This window comes from Bactrocera dorsalis, chromosome 6 (genome assembly GCF_023373825.1).
Source record: "Bactrocera dorsalis isolate Fly_Bdor chromosome 6, ASM2337382v1, whole genome shotgun sequence".
Taxonomy (NCBI): Eukaryota; Metazoa; Arthropoda; class Insecta; order Diptera; family Tephritidae; genus Bactrocera; species Bactrocera dorsalis.
Genome location: NC_064308.1, coordinates 38,582,656 through 38,596,365, shown reverse-complemented (window position 1 = coordinate 38,596,365; position 13,710 = coordinate 38,582,656). Strand labels below are relative to the sequence as shown.

Below are 13,710 nucleotides of genomic sequence, written 5' to 3'. Positions count from 1 at the left end.
GAAAGTTATTGAATTTTCTCCCGTTACCTTTGTATGCTTTTGGTTTATTGTTTTGTTTTATTTCAATTTGTAAGCAAAATTGTGAACATAATTTGTATGCTCGGTAGGCGATATTTATTGCTAATCAGTCATTCAATAAATTAATAAATATTTTAGAAGTGTAGTCAATGCGTACACATCCATCTATATCATCATGCTTTACTGTAAATCACTTACAGGTAGAGCAGGCAAAAAAAAATTATTAGAGCACGAAATGTAATTAATACTACTGTGACCGATAAATGGAGCGAAATCTACGCATATTTGACTTATGGTTTTGTACTAAGGAACCCGTATACCAAGTTTCATCAATATATCTCAATTTTTACTCAAGTTACAGCTTGCACGGACGGAGGGAAGGACGGACGGACATACAGACAGTCAACCGGATTTCAACTTTTTTCGTCATCCTGATCATTTGTTTGTACATAAGTTTTAGGTGATACGTACAATTTTTATTTGAACAAAACTATAATACTCTGTAGCAACTGGTTGCAAGAGTATAATAAGTTGAAGTTTGATTAGAAATACGAAAATACTTTTTTGATTACCCAATATTTCACTCACTGCAGTGAGTCTTTCCATTTTCCCTGCTTGCTGGTCGATGACGAAAGACCGAATATAATTCGCCATAGCTTATATCCACAATTTACTGTACAGATCCGCACAACAGAATACGGGAACTACGCACGGCAGTTTACAAACAAGTATATCATTTAACATATGGATTGTTATAGTAGTTTGCGCCTATATGTTTATGCTAAGGGAGAACAGTAACAATAGGGTGTTTTATTTGACCTATTAGCTTATTTTGTATGGAAGACTTAGTCATCTGCGACGGGGAGCCTGAAACACCGGAACACCTGCTGATTGACTGCACAGCAGTCTGTAGCCGCAGGATTAAGGCCCTTGATCCATGTTTCCGGATGGGGATCGCATTGCCTCACTTGCACCCGGTAGCTTATTGGACTTCATCAATGCGCTAGGAGAGGACACAATAGACCTAAGGTCGCGGTGCATTCCTCATCTATCGATCTAATCTAATCTAGTCAACATAATTATGTTGACTTGCCATAAGCTATAGCTTGTATATTGAACTAGAGGCATTGCCAGTTCATCGCTTTTTTCATTAACAATAGCTAGGTTTTTTCCAAAAAAAAGTATTTGGCAATAGCGAGAAACCTCATTTTGACAGATGAAAATGTAAACAAACCCAAATTACAGATTTTTTGGATTTATTGAGTTTTCAGTTTTTCGTATTCTGCGTGACAATTCAAAAACTTATACAAAATTGAAATGAAACGTACAACTGGTATAAAATTAGAATTGGCACAAATCTACAGCAAATACAAATTTAAATTTAATTGAAATTGATGACATTGTTGATAATAATTCAGTTCCTTTGCGAAGTTCGTTCAAATATGCATTGGTTTAAATACCGCCTAATTTTGATCCCTTTCATATTGGTGCTATGAACTTCGCTTGTAAGCATGGTTAAGCCAAGTATTTTGTTTCAGAAAACAAACAAGTTCCTTCACTATATTAATGTGTTTTCTGAAACTTCCATTAGATTTTGTTTACATTTTGTTCAAATTCTTCAATAAGATTTATAGTACAACTTTTAACATTGTTAATGTAATATATTGCATTTTTTATTGGTCGAATTTCGACAATTGGCGACCATAATATTGTTTGCACAGTACAACACTTTTTGTGCTCTTTTCTGATACTTCAATGAATTCTTAAGCTTTTAAATAAATAAAAAAATTACCAAGACTTACAAGAAAAATTAAAATTTCGAAAAAATTAAGGAAGCTAATATGTAAACATTTTAATTTAGAAAATGATTTAAGCAAATTATATTAAATTCTTGACGAACTTTAATATTTGCCTTATATTCAAATATTTTCAGAGTCAAAAGGCCATAGTCACAGTCATGGCAGTTGCGCCAGTGGAAACGATCATGACCATAACCATGATGACCTAATGTTGTTGAACAGAGTGGATCACGCGTACACAACTCAGGCGTCAACACCTGCTGTAAGATCCCACAGCCGTGAGGAGGACAAAGGAGATTTTATGCGCGAATTGAAAATCTTACGAGAAGCTTCAGAGAATCTATTTCCAAAAACTAACAAAAATAAATAAATATAAATAGTATGTGTCATGAAATACATAGTTGACTTCATACTACAAGAATATATACATATGTATATATAGTATAATTTTTTATATAGAGCAAGATATCGTAATAAAATTAAGTAATAATCCACGATGCACAAAACCTAACAATATTTCTGGGCAACTCGTATACGATTGAATCAGGGGATTCGAAAATAACAAAATTGAGTAATGTTCTTAATGAGAGGAATAATTATAATGCAAGGAATGCAGGCTAACAGATTCGCTTATATACTTAGCGCAAACTACTCTGCACATTGTTTATAGATAATCGGTACACATATTTATGTATGTTACCACAGCACTTAAATATATGTGTTAAAATTTACTTATTTTATTATAAATTACTTTGAAATATGTAATAAAATAAAGTTTGTATTGTTACCTAATTGTTTAATTAATATAGATTTTATAAACTACTAGCGGCGGGGCGATAGATTGCCGTCCGAGCTATTTAAACACGGCGGCGAAGAACTGTTTAGGAGAATACATCAGCCGCTTTGCAAAATATGGTCGGACGAAACCATACCCAACAATTGGAATTTAAGTGTGCTCTGCCCAATCCACAAAAAGGGAGACCCCACAATCTGCGCCAACTACCGTGGCATAAATCTCCTAAATATTGTACATAAGATTCTATCAAGCGTATTGTGTGAAAGATTAAAGCCCACCGTCAACAAACTGATTGGACCTTATCAGTGTGGCTTCAGACCTGGAAAATCAACAGCCGACCAGATATTCACCATGCGCCAAACCTTAGAATCGACACTCACCATCTCTTCGTCGATTTCAAAGCTGTATTTGACAGCATGAAAAGGAGCTGCCGTGGTGTATGAATTTGGTATCCCCACAAAACTTATCGGCTGTGTAAACTGACGTTGAGCAATACCAAGCACTCGCGACTAGACTCCTACGTCACTGTTAATAGTCATAACTTCGAAGATGTACATAATTTCGTCTATTTTGGAACCAGCATTAACAACAAAAGTAAAGTCTTCTCTCGACGAACAAAAACCAAACTCTTCTCGTATAAGTCACTCATAATTTCCGTCCTGCTATATGATGCAGAGGCTTGGACGATGACAACAACTGATGAGTGGACGTTGCGAGTTTTCGATTGAGAGGTTCTGCGAAAGATTTATGATCCTTTGCGCGTTGGCCACGACGAATATCGCATTCGATGGAACGATGAGCTGTATGAGATATACGACGACATTGACATAGCTCAGCGAATTAACAGACAGCGGCTGCGCTGGCAAGGTCATGTCATGCGTATGGACGAAAACACACCAGCTCTGAAAGTATTCGACGCAATACCCACCCGGGAAAGCAGAGGAAGAGGAAGACCCCCACTCTGTTGGAAAGACCAGGTGGAGAAGTACTTGGCTTCGCTTGAAATTTGCAATCGGCGCCCCGTTGCGAAAAAAAGAAATGACTGTCGCGCTGTTGTTAACTCGGCTATAATCGCGTAAGCGGTGTCTACGCCAGTAAAGAAGAAGAATAGTTTTTTTTATTTACAGAGTTAAATTATTTATTTCTTGCGGTCCGCTCATTGTAAAATAAATTTTCCAGTTTGTCCATGAATAAGTTAATTAAATGCTTAAATTTATTCATATCAAGATGGAATTATTTAATTTTTCGTTAACAGCATTTAACAACATCAATTGAAAATAGTTATAAATAGTAGGCAGACCTAAATAAAAGTGTCGACCGCCAAGCCGTAACATCGACTCGATATCCCTAAAGAAAGTGGTAACTTTAGGTCAACTTACTTAAATTCTTAAATTGTACAAAGGAAATGAAATGCAATACGAATTATTTTATTAGTAATACTTTCATCCATTTGTGCAAGCATTAAGCTTCGAATGTTATCGAACGTAATTTTTTAAGAAAAATTAGAACTTTTTCGTTTTCTGCTGCCAACTTCTCTTCTCAACGCGCCGTCAAAATCGAATTTTTCAACGCTCAGCGTTGTTGCCGCGTTTATCGCGCAATACAAAATTTATGAACATTATAAATTTTTTACATTAATTTGCCGCTAATGCTTTTAACGAGTGGGCCATATAAAATTTTAAATTTAAAAAGTCAATAAAAAAACGGCTTGATATTTTTCAAAGGTCTAACATTTATTTAAAAGGTTTTTTTTATGAAATTTATTTGTGGAAAACAATTTCAGACAAATGACCACCACGGCTGAGTTTACAGTAGCTTATCCGATCCACCCAATTTTGGGGTACTTTCTCGATGGTTTCAGGCCCTAAGCTTAGTACGCAGCTCTCAAGAAACGTAAAAACTTCATATAAAAAAACGCTTAAAAAACGGTCCAGAAACGTTCCTGTGATAAAGTTACTTGTGCTAGTATGCAGCTCTCAAGAAATCTAGTACTAATTTTTAATACTTTTTTTCAATAAAGTGTGAATATGGCAAACCTGGTTTTGCGAAGAAACATCAAATCAACAATTGTTTCTTGAAGGAAATTCGAAGTAATCGTCAAATTCATCCTAAATTAGTTGAAATTATTATTATAAAGTATATTCCATTTTGAAATGTTGTATAAAACCAACCAATCATCAACAACATTCCTTAAATCTCAATAAAAATATTTGTGTTACCATACACATACATACATACATACAAGAAATATTCAGATGAATAAAAAACTGAATGTTGCTAATACAATTATATCAATCTTTATTATTTGATCGTTACTCTTCGACTTACTTAACGATTATCCAGGATCTGTTAACAAAGGTTGAGTTCAAACTTAAAAAACTAAGTATACAAAATTAACAGTAAATCTCATTCGAGAGTGAGAGCGAGAAAAGAAAGAGGTTTGCATATTTATATATAACTCGCCCTCCCATATTAAATTCGAGTCCCATCGAATTCGGTAAAAATATATTAGAAAAGGTAGACATAAAATTTAAGTTTGCTATTATACATTTGAAAATAAGAAAAAAGATTTACATATGAATGTATCATTTTACAGAATTTAATTTAACATTTTAATTACATTGTAAATTATGAGTACCTACTTATATATGTTATTTCTAAATTTCTAAATCATATACCTATAAAAAAATATGGTATACATACATAGTTTTCTATTTATAAACATTTTTTTTTTTTTTTTTTTTTTGTTTCAATTCAGTTTATAGGCTTTAATGGCCTTCTGAACTGTGCAGTATCTACTTTATTGGGATTGCTGTAGTGGTATCTGTTAAACCTTTTAGCAGTTTTTTGTCTGCCTGCAGCAGGATTTTTAATATATAGATTTTGACTTCGTAAATTAAGCGTTACATTTTCTCTTTTAATGTTTTCTCTGTCAATGGCTTTCTTTTTATTTGTTTCAGATCTCTCTTTAACTTCATTTAAATCTATGTTTATTTTATTTATGAAATCTATTGGCTTAAGTTTAGTTGTAGTATGAATTGTGTTGTTATAAAAGTTTATTGCTTTTAGTACCAATTGACAGAATAATTTTATAAGCGCATTATTAAACTCATTATCCATAACAATTTTATCAGGTTTTCCTAAGAACGCGATTCGCTCTTCAATTTTAGTTTTTACTGTTACCATATTTTTATCGTTTAATTTATGTGCTGTCCCCAACTTAGTGAATTTATCGATTGTTGTTAAAAATGAAGTTTTTTGTATTTGAAAAATATCTATGTATATGTATTATTTGATTAGGTTTTTCTGGTGTTATAGTATGTTGAAATTTTTTATTTATGGGTTTTCTATCGTATTTATTTTCATTGCAAACTCTACAGTTATTACAGTATCTATTTATTAGTTTTATTAATTTCGGATTAAAATAGTTATCTCTTAGTTCATTGTAGTTTTCATGAATTCCTCTGTGGTTACCTTTCGTGTGAATATCATCAATGATACTCAACAAAGATTCCTCGGATGCTACATCACGTGCAACTTTAGTACATTTTATAAAGTTTATTTTATTATTGTTAGAAAATAATTGTGTTAATTTATTTTGAATTATATTGTATTTATTATCTTCGAGTTCCGAGTATATACCAACTTTTCCATTTTTTAACTCTCGTCTGAACAAATCATTCAAATAATGTGTATTATTTAAATCATTTTCAGACACGTATAATATTTTATATTTTTTGAAAAGTGTTTCTATTTCCTTATGTTTATTTTTTACTAATCTAATTTGCGTTCTGTATTTGTTGACGATTTTATTTATCATGAAAAATTTATTATTTAAACTTTCCTCCACACTATGAACTTCAGCTAAAGGCGGTTGAGTCAGCTGCACTCTGCTCAAAAAGTCCGCCACGTTATTCTCCTTGCCTTTTATGTATTCGATATCAAAGTAAAACCCGTCTAGTAAAATTTTCCACCTGATGATTCGCGAATTTGGGTCCTTAAGCGAATAAAGCCATTTCAGGGGCTGGTGATCAGTTTGGACTAGGAACTTTCGACCGTAAAGGTATGGACGATAATATTTAACTGACCATACAATGGCCAACAGCTCCTTCTCTAACGTTGAGTAATTTCGTTCGTGCCCATTCAGAGTCCTACTGGCATAACTTATCGGTTTTCCTTCTTGGCTTAATACCGCGCCAATGGCTACGTTACTAGCATCAGTAGTTAATACGAACTTTTTACTAAAATCGGGATAGCGCAATAATGGCGGATTTACTAAAATATTCTTTAACTTTTCGAAAGACTCAATGTATGATTTGCCGTTAACATCAATTTTACTATTTTTCTTCAAATATTTTACTATAGGATTAGCTACTAAAGAATAGTTTTTAATGAATTTGCGGTAATAGCCGGTTAGGCCCAGAAAAGATTTAATATCTTTAAGTGTTTTTGGTAGTTCCAAATTTTTTATAATACTTATTTTTTCGGGGTTTGGTTTTATTCCCGCATTTGTTATAATATGACCAAGGAAACTTGTTTCTTTAGATAAAAATTTACACTTATCAATTTGTACTTTTAGGTTAAATTCATTTAGTTTATTAAATATTTTTTGTAAGCTTTCTAAATGTTCGGTTAAAGATGTCGAAAATACTAATATGTCATCCATATAAATAATACAGATTTTATTAATGAAATCCGACAAAATGTAGTTCAGCATTCGCTGGAATGTGGCAGGCGCATTCTTGAGACCGAATGGCATTCGAATGAACTCAAAATGCCCCATAGGAGTCGAAAAGGCAGTTTTTTCAATATCGCTATCATCCATTAGTACTTGATGAAAGCCCTTCGCCAAGTCCAATGAAGAAAAATACTGCGCCTTACCTAACTTATCAAATAGGGACTCTATGTTCGGTATGGGAAATTTGTCGTCTACCGTAATCTCATTTAATCTCCTAAAATCTATTACTAATCGCCATTTTTTTTCATTTGAATTATCTGATTTTTTTTTTACTATCCACAATGGGGAATTGTAAGGGGATTTACTAGGGCGTATTATATTTTCTTTCAACATTTCATTTATTTGCTTTTCTATTTCATTCTCTAGGATCTGTGGATGTCGGTAATTTTTGCAATAAATTATTTTATTAGAATTAGTTATGATTTTATGTTTTACACAAGTGGTTGTTGTTAAGTTTTGCCCTTTAATGTAAAATGTCTTTTTATTTTTATGTAGAAAATTTTCTAATAATTTTTTTTCTTCGTTATTTAAAGTTGTTGGTATTAGCTCTTTAAATTTATCCAGCTCAAACTTTTCTAAATAGTTTATTTCCTCATAGGATATATTAAAGTTATTATTATTTAAATTTATATTATTGTTATTAATTATAAGATTATTATTCTGAAAGTCTATTATTGCACCGAAAGGGCGTAAAATATTTATTCCTATTATGCAATCAAACTTTTTATCGATAAAATTCACCAACTTAACGGACATAGTACTATTTTTTTCTTTAAATTCACTTGGCACATCAACAATGACTTCTTCTTTTATTATATTATCACCAACTAGGGTATGCAACAAAATTGGTTTTATTAATTTTTTTGATTTTCCTAGTTTTGAAAAGAATGTGTAATCCCCTAAGGTTGTAGCAGCGCTACTATCGATTAGGCACCTTGTTTTAATATTATTTATGGTTAGTGTGATTATGGGTAATGATAATTTCGAGGCTGAACAGGAAAATTTTCTGTATAATTTATAGCATCTATTTCCATTGACTCCAAATTATTATTTCGGCTGTTATTGTTAGACTGCTGAGGATTTGGTTGGAAGTGACTAGTATTGCGGAAGTTATAATTATTACTTTGTGGGTATGGATTAAAATTTTGGTTATGGAAATTTCCGAAATTTGTACTGAAACTATTAGGGTAAGTATTATTCTGGCTCTGAAAATTCGAATAATTTGCTCTGGGATTATTAAAGTTATTATATTGGCTACCCAAATTAGGCAAGTTGTTAGAATTTTGATACCGCTGAACATTCATACCATTTGAATAATTACGTCTATTTCGAATGTTATGGGAATTATTTTTGCTGCTTGAATAGTTATTATTATTTTGCAAATTATTATATGGAAAGCTATTTGTATGTTTATAATTTACTAATTGGATATCTTTCAATAAATTATTTTGTAAATAAAACGTATAAGCTGTATTTATCGAGCTTATATTATTTTGCAGTAAAAGAGATTTAATATGTACTGGTAAATAATTGGCATAAACATCAAAAATTAATTTTTCGTTATTTAAGGGAGTATACATTTCGTTAGGTTCTAAAGAGTATTTCGTGTTCATTTGGCTTAATATCATTCTTAACTTACAATGTAACTCTTCAATGTTTATGGCTTCGATATTAAGAGCATCTATTCTTAAATTAAAAAACGTTCTCTTTATTCCAAATTCTTCTTTAAGTTTACTCACAATATCATCCCCGGTAGGATTAACTAATGTCTCAACTGCTCTTAATGCGTTTCCCTGTAAACGGTTGCTAAGAACTCTTTGCAAAGTACCTACGTGCTCAATTGGAGTCAATTGGAGAACGGTTGAGACGTCGCGAAAATAATTACTAAGTGAGTACTCACTACTTCCAGTAAATGGCGGTAGGCTCCTCGCTTCTCGTAAACATTCAGCTAGTGTCAACGCCATTGTTTTGTTTTTGTCAAAACGGTTCTGTTTCCGCTACAGTTTGTGCAAACTGCTCTTGTGTTGTTGTTGTTGTAGATTCTCTCGCTTTGCTGATGTTGAAAAATTTACAATGCAAACGATGATTATGTATTTTTTTTTTTTTTTTTTTTTTGAAGTTATACTTCTTATACGACGCCGGAAAAGGTTGCGATAGATTCTGGTTGCGCAACCTTCCATATAAAAGTAACGCAAAGTTGCGCAACCTCGCTCCATCCATATGAATGTAACGCAACCTTGTCTGCGAAGATGTGCGAGCAGCAAGCGAAGCGGTGACAATCGGCGATCGTTTGTTCGTTTCTTTCGGCACAGCTCGGCCGACACAACAACACAACACAATGTTCCCAGCTTATGCTGTTGTTGTTTTTGTAGAACAATGTTTCAATTTTTGGTTGGTGACATATTCACATGTGTGCGCATATGTATGTTTGTATGCTTGTGCATTATTGAAGTTATACTTCTTTTTCTTTCGTTTGTCTTTCATTTCTGCGAATTCTCAACTATTTTACGTATGTTTTGGTTGAAATACTCTGCGTTGGCCTTTCAGAATCACACAGAATCATTTCTGTGGTTCTTGAAACTGACCCACGAGGACGAGGTATATGGTTTTATCTGGGAGCGTGAGATTTAAGAAAATCGCTCGCTTACAAGGGATAAAATGACTTCTGAGTGGCGATTTTAATGAATAAATTCACAGAATCATTTCTGTGCTTTTGGAAATCTATACTAATAAATATTTTTTTCTTACTAATAGAAAATAAATTTATCACAGCAATATACATAAACATATACATAATATTGCTGTGATAAATTTAATTTCTATTAGTAAGCAAAAAATTAAAAATAAATTTATTAAGACTATACTTCTCAGGGCATCACAGCAATGTTATGTATATGTATATACATATTATGCATATGTATTGCTGTGATAAATTTATTGCGAAAGCAAATGTTCTACAAAGTATGTATATTAGGCATATAACAAATTTTGACGAAAAATTTGGCATACCACCACGTGGTGGCAAATATTGTACAAGTAATGAATATCACTTTTTTAGGTGATTTCGGTTCAAAAACGTTCCGCGCAAAAATGGATTTCTAAAAAAAGTCAAAATTTTTTTTTTTTGTGTTATTATTATATTGAATCAGAATTTTCTGAAGAAAAATTAGTTTGGGTGGGTGGGGCACATCCCTTAGGTCCATTAAAAGGCGTTTGGAATAATAGGAAGATTATTAGTTAAATAAATATCTATTATTATGAAGAAAACGTGTACAGTGTACAAAACTTTTTTTGTTTTTTTCAGCAGTTCTGATAAAAAAATAATTTCGTTTTGCGCGGAAACTTTTTTGCAATTTCGCAAAAACAAAAAATAATGGGGTTCATACTTTTTTATTCTCTATTCGACTATGGTATGCCGTTTTTCGTATTTGCAAAAATTGTAAAAAGTTATATGCCTAATGTATATTTTTATACTTAAACAAAATTATTAGAACCATCGTATGTTTCTTGCATTCATAACCAAAACATACTTAAGTCAGCGCAACCTAATTGTCAATGGTGGTGTTGGTGGTAAGCGCTTGGAAGGTCAAGATGCTAACACAGGTCCCAGGTTCGAATCCCGACAGAATAAATTTTTAATTTTTTGCTTTTAACATCGTATACTATAAAAATAAATATTTTTCTTTATTTTAATTTCTATTAGTAAGAAAAATATTTATTTGTATAGTATACGATGTTAAAAGGCATACATCTTCTATCCTATCTTGTGTATCAGCACATGCTCATATGAGTGTATGTATACGCATGTGCGCGCATTGACTTGCATGTTCATACATTCATATATACTTATATGTACATATATTTGCATACATTGCCGAACAAATAAATCACAAGCATACAAACATACATATGCGTACACATATGAATATGTCACCAACAAAAAATTGATCTTCACAAGTCAATCCGGCAGCCAAATTGGCGAAGAACAAAAGAGAGATGATTACGCTGCATTTTCTCTTCCGCAACGAAGAGACGGAACTACTTTCTGAGTCAAAATTCATTCATTTAGACTTTGCTTTATTCTTCATTTTATGTGCATAATAAATTTATAAAATGTGAATTTAAGTTTTCTAGTTTTCTTTCATACAAAATGATATGCATTTCTGAATATCACTAAGAAGTATAACTTCATCCGCGCGTAGGGACTCCACGCACCTTTTTTTGTTGTCTCTCAAGATGAAATGATTCTTTTCTTTATATTAAATATGGTATTGCTCTATTCTCCTTTTTTTTCAAGTTCAAATGAATATCAAAATATGAATTCTGTCTTTTCAAGGTCAGATGAAAGTCACTTATCTTCGTTAGAACATATGTGGTTTTGTTGTTGTAATATTTTGTTCAGGTTGCGTTGACTTTACAATTTTTATTTCTTTTATATGCAAACCACGTTTGTAATTCGAAGACTATTTTTTTGGAGTTTTTCTTTTTTTCGATAAATGTTTATTCCACAATATATATGTGTGGTCAAATTTAAGAACAAACTCAAACCACAAACACAAAGTTCTTATATTATTAGCATTAAGTTTTGAAGTATACTTTTCATTTATTAATTTAATAAATCACAAAAAGTTATTAATTTGCTTTGCACGCAAAATGTTCGGTTTGGATACGAAAATTTAACACAACGTATCCCATCCTCGTCGCCAGAAATATTCAGATGAATAAAAAACTGAATGTTGCTAATACAATTATATCAACCTTTATTATTTGATCGTTACTCTTCGACTAACTTAACGATTATCCAGGATCTGTTAACAAAGGTTGAGTTCAAACTTAAAAAACTAAGTATACAAAATTAACAGTAAATCTCATTCGAGAGTGAGAGCGAGAAAAGAAAGAGGTTTGCATATTTATATATAACTTACATACGCACAAAGTTTGTTTACTTTGTTTATTTTCTCTTGCTCTTCTAATGTGGATCATTCACAATGCGTAACCAGCTGTCAAAATTACTTGAGAAATAATGTATTTTTTTTTCTTGAGCAATTACTTGAGAGCTGCGTACCAACCTTTATGGCAGCTACAGCAGCTTGAATCTCGAACTTTAGATCTTGAATTGTTTCTGGATGGTTGGCATAACATTTATTTTTAACAGCTCTCTACAGTAAATAGTCCAACGGAGTTAAATCGCAGCTTCTGGGAGCTCTTTTGCTGTTTATGCGATTTTCGAAGATAGGGCGTAAAAGATTGAGTGTAGCGTTTGCTGTAAGGCGCATAGCGCCGTCTGCTGGAACTAAATGTTGCCCAAGTCTTCCTCTTCAATTTTCTTGAAGAAGAATTTGGTTAGCATTGCGCGATATCGCTCACCATTGATAGTTACGGCGGTTCCTCCTCCATTTTCGAAGAAAAATGGGCCGTTGATTCCACCCGACCAAAATCCGCACCTTACAGTGACTCGTGCTGGGTGCATTGGCTTCTCGACGATTACGTGCGGGTTTTCTGTGCCCCAAATGCGACAATTCTGCTTGTTAACGTAACCATCGAGATGGAAATGAGCCTCGTCCGAAAAGATGATTTTTCGGTAAAATTGAACGTGTTGAAGACTCACATCTTTGGAAAAAAGTTTTCAATATTTCCCTAGTGAATAGCGACCCATTTCGTAAATTTTAGACTTTTTACTGAATATCTGTCACTTTCCGAATGGTATTTGACGTTTCCAATGTCGAAATATAGACAATGCAAATTTAAAACGTTAGATGGCTCACCCGTTATTTAGGGACGGCTGTAATTGTTTCAGCATTTTTTGTTTTGGGCAACCCGTTTTGACCTTTCGCCACGCTGACTCAACAGAGGCAGCCATGTTGGTTTTATTGTGAACGCACACTTGAGGGCTAAGACTGCACTGTGAATGGCCAATTTCGCTAGTCCGTTATAGTAGGGTTTACAGATAAAGATAAAAAATGTAAAACAGTGAAAATTAAAAAAAAGTGAGATTTAAATATATTTGAAGAAGTGCTTTGTAATATGATTCATAGTAGTATTAATTTTCAATTAAAAATGAGTGAAAACATTTATTAATTGAGAGCTTATTGGCTTAATTCACTTTAATAAGTACAGAAAGTTCAAAAGTCAGCTCAGTATTAATGATAGCGATTTTGACCTCGGATCTTTTTTATAGCAACTAAAATTTCCTACAAATTTGTCATGAATATTTTTTCATAGCTCTTGTCATTTACGAGATATATACAAAAAAAATCGAAATTCTTGGAAAAATCGGGTTTAGAGTCCCGTACTACCTCGCCGGTGTGAGTTACGACTTTGTTGCACTGGGTATTTTTGTAGAGTGAACAATTCTGAGA

At 32.6% G+C, this 13,710-nt stretch overlaps 1 protein-coding gene and 1 pseudogene across 6 annotated transcripts in view; both read left to right on the top strand.

Annotated features, from left to right (window-relative positions):
* The window catches only part of LOC105234225 (protein zntC), a 453,706-nt gene that overhangs the window by 134,882 nt on the left and 305,114 nt on the right, over positions 1 to 13,710 (top strand). For 4 of the 6 annotated variants that reach the window (XM_049460519.1, XM_049460520.1, XM_049460518.1 and 1 more), the window contains exon 3: positions 1,952 to 2,604. The exons of the other annotated variants lie outside the window; for them this stretch is intronic. In XM_049460519.1, the coding sequence (XP_049316476.1) occupies positions 1,952 to 2,187 (236 nt within the window). In that variant the 3' untranslated portion in view covers positions 2,188 to 2,604. Of the gene's footprint in view, positions 1 to 1,951; positions 2,605 to 13,710 lie in introns of those variants that run through there. 6 annotated transcript variants of the gene reach the window in all.
* LOC125779833 (small nucleolar RNA U3) lies at positions 9,892 to 10,025 on the top strand (annotated as a pseudogene).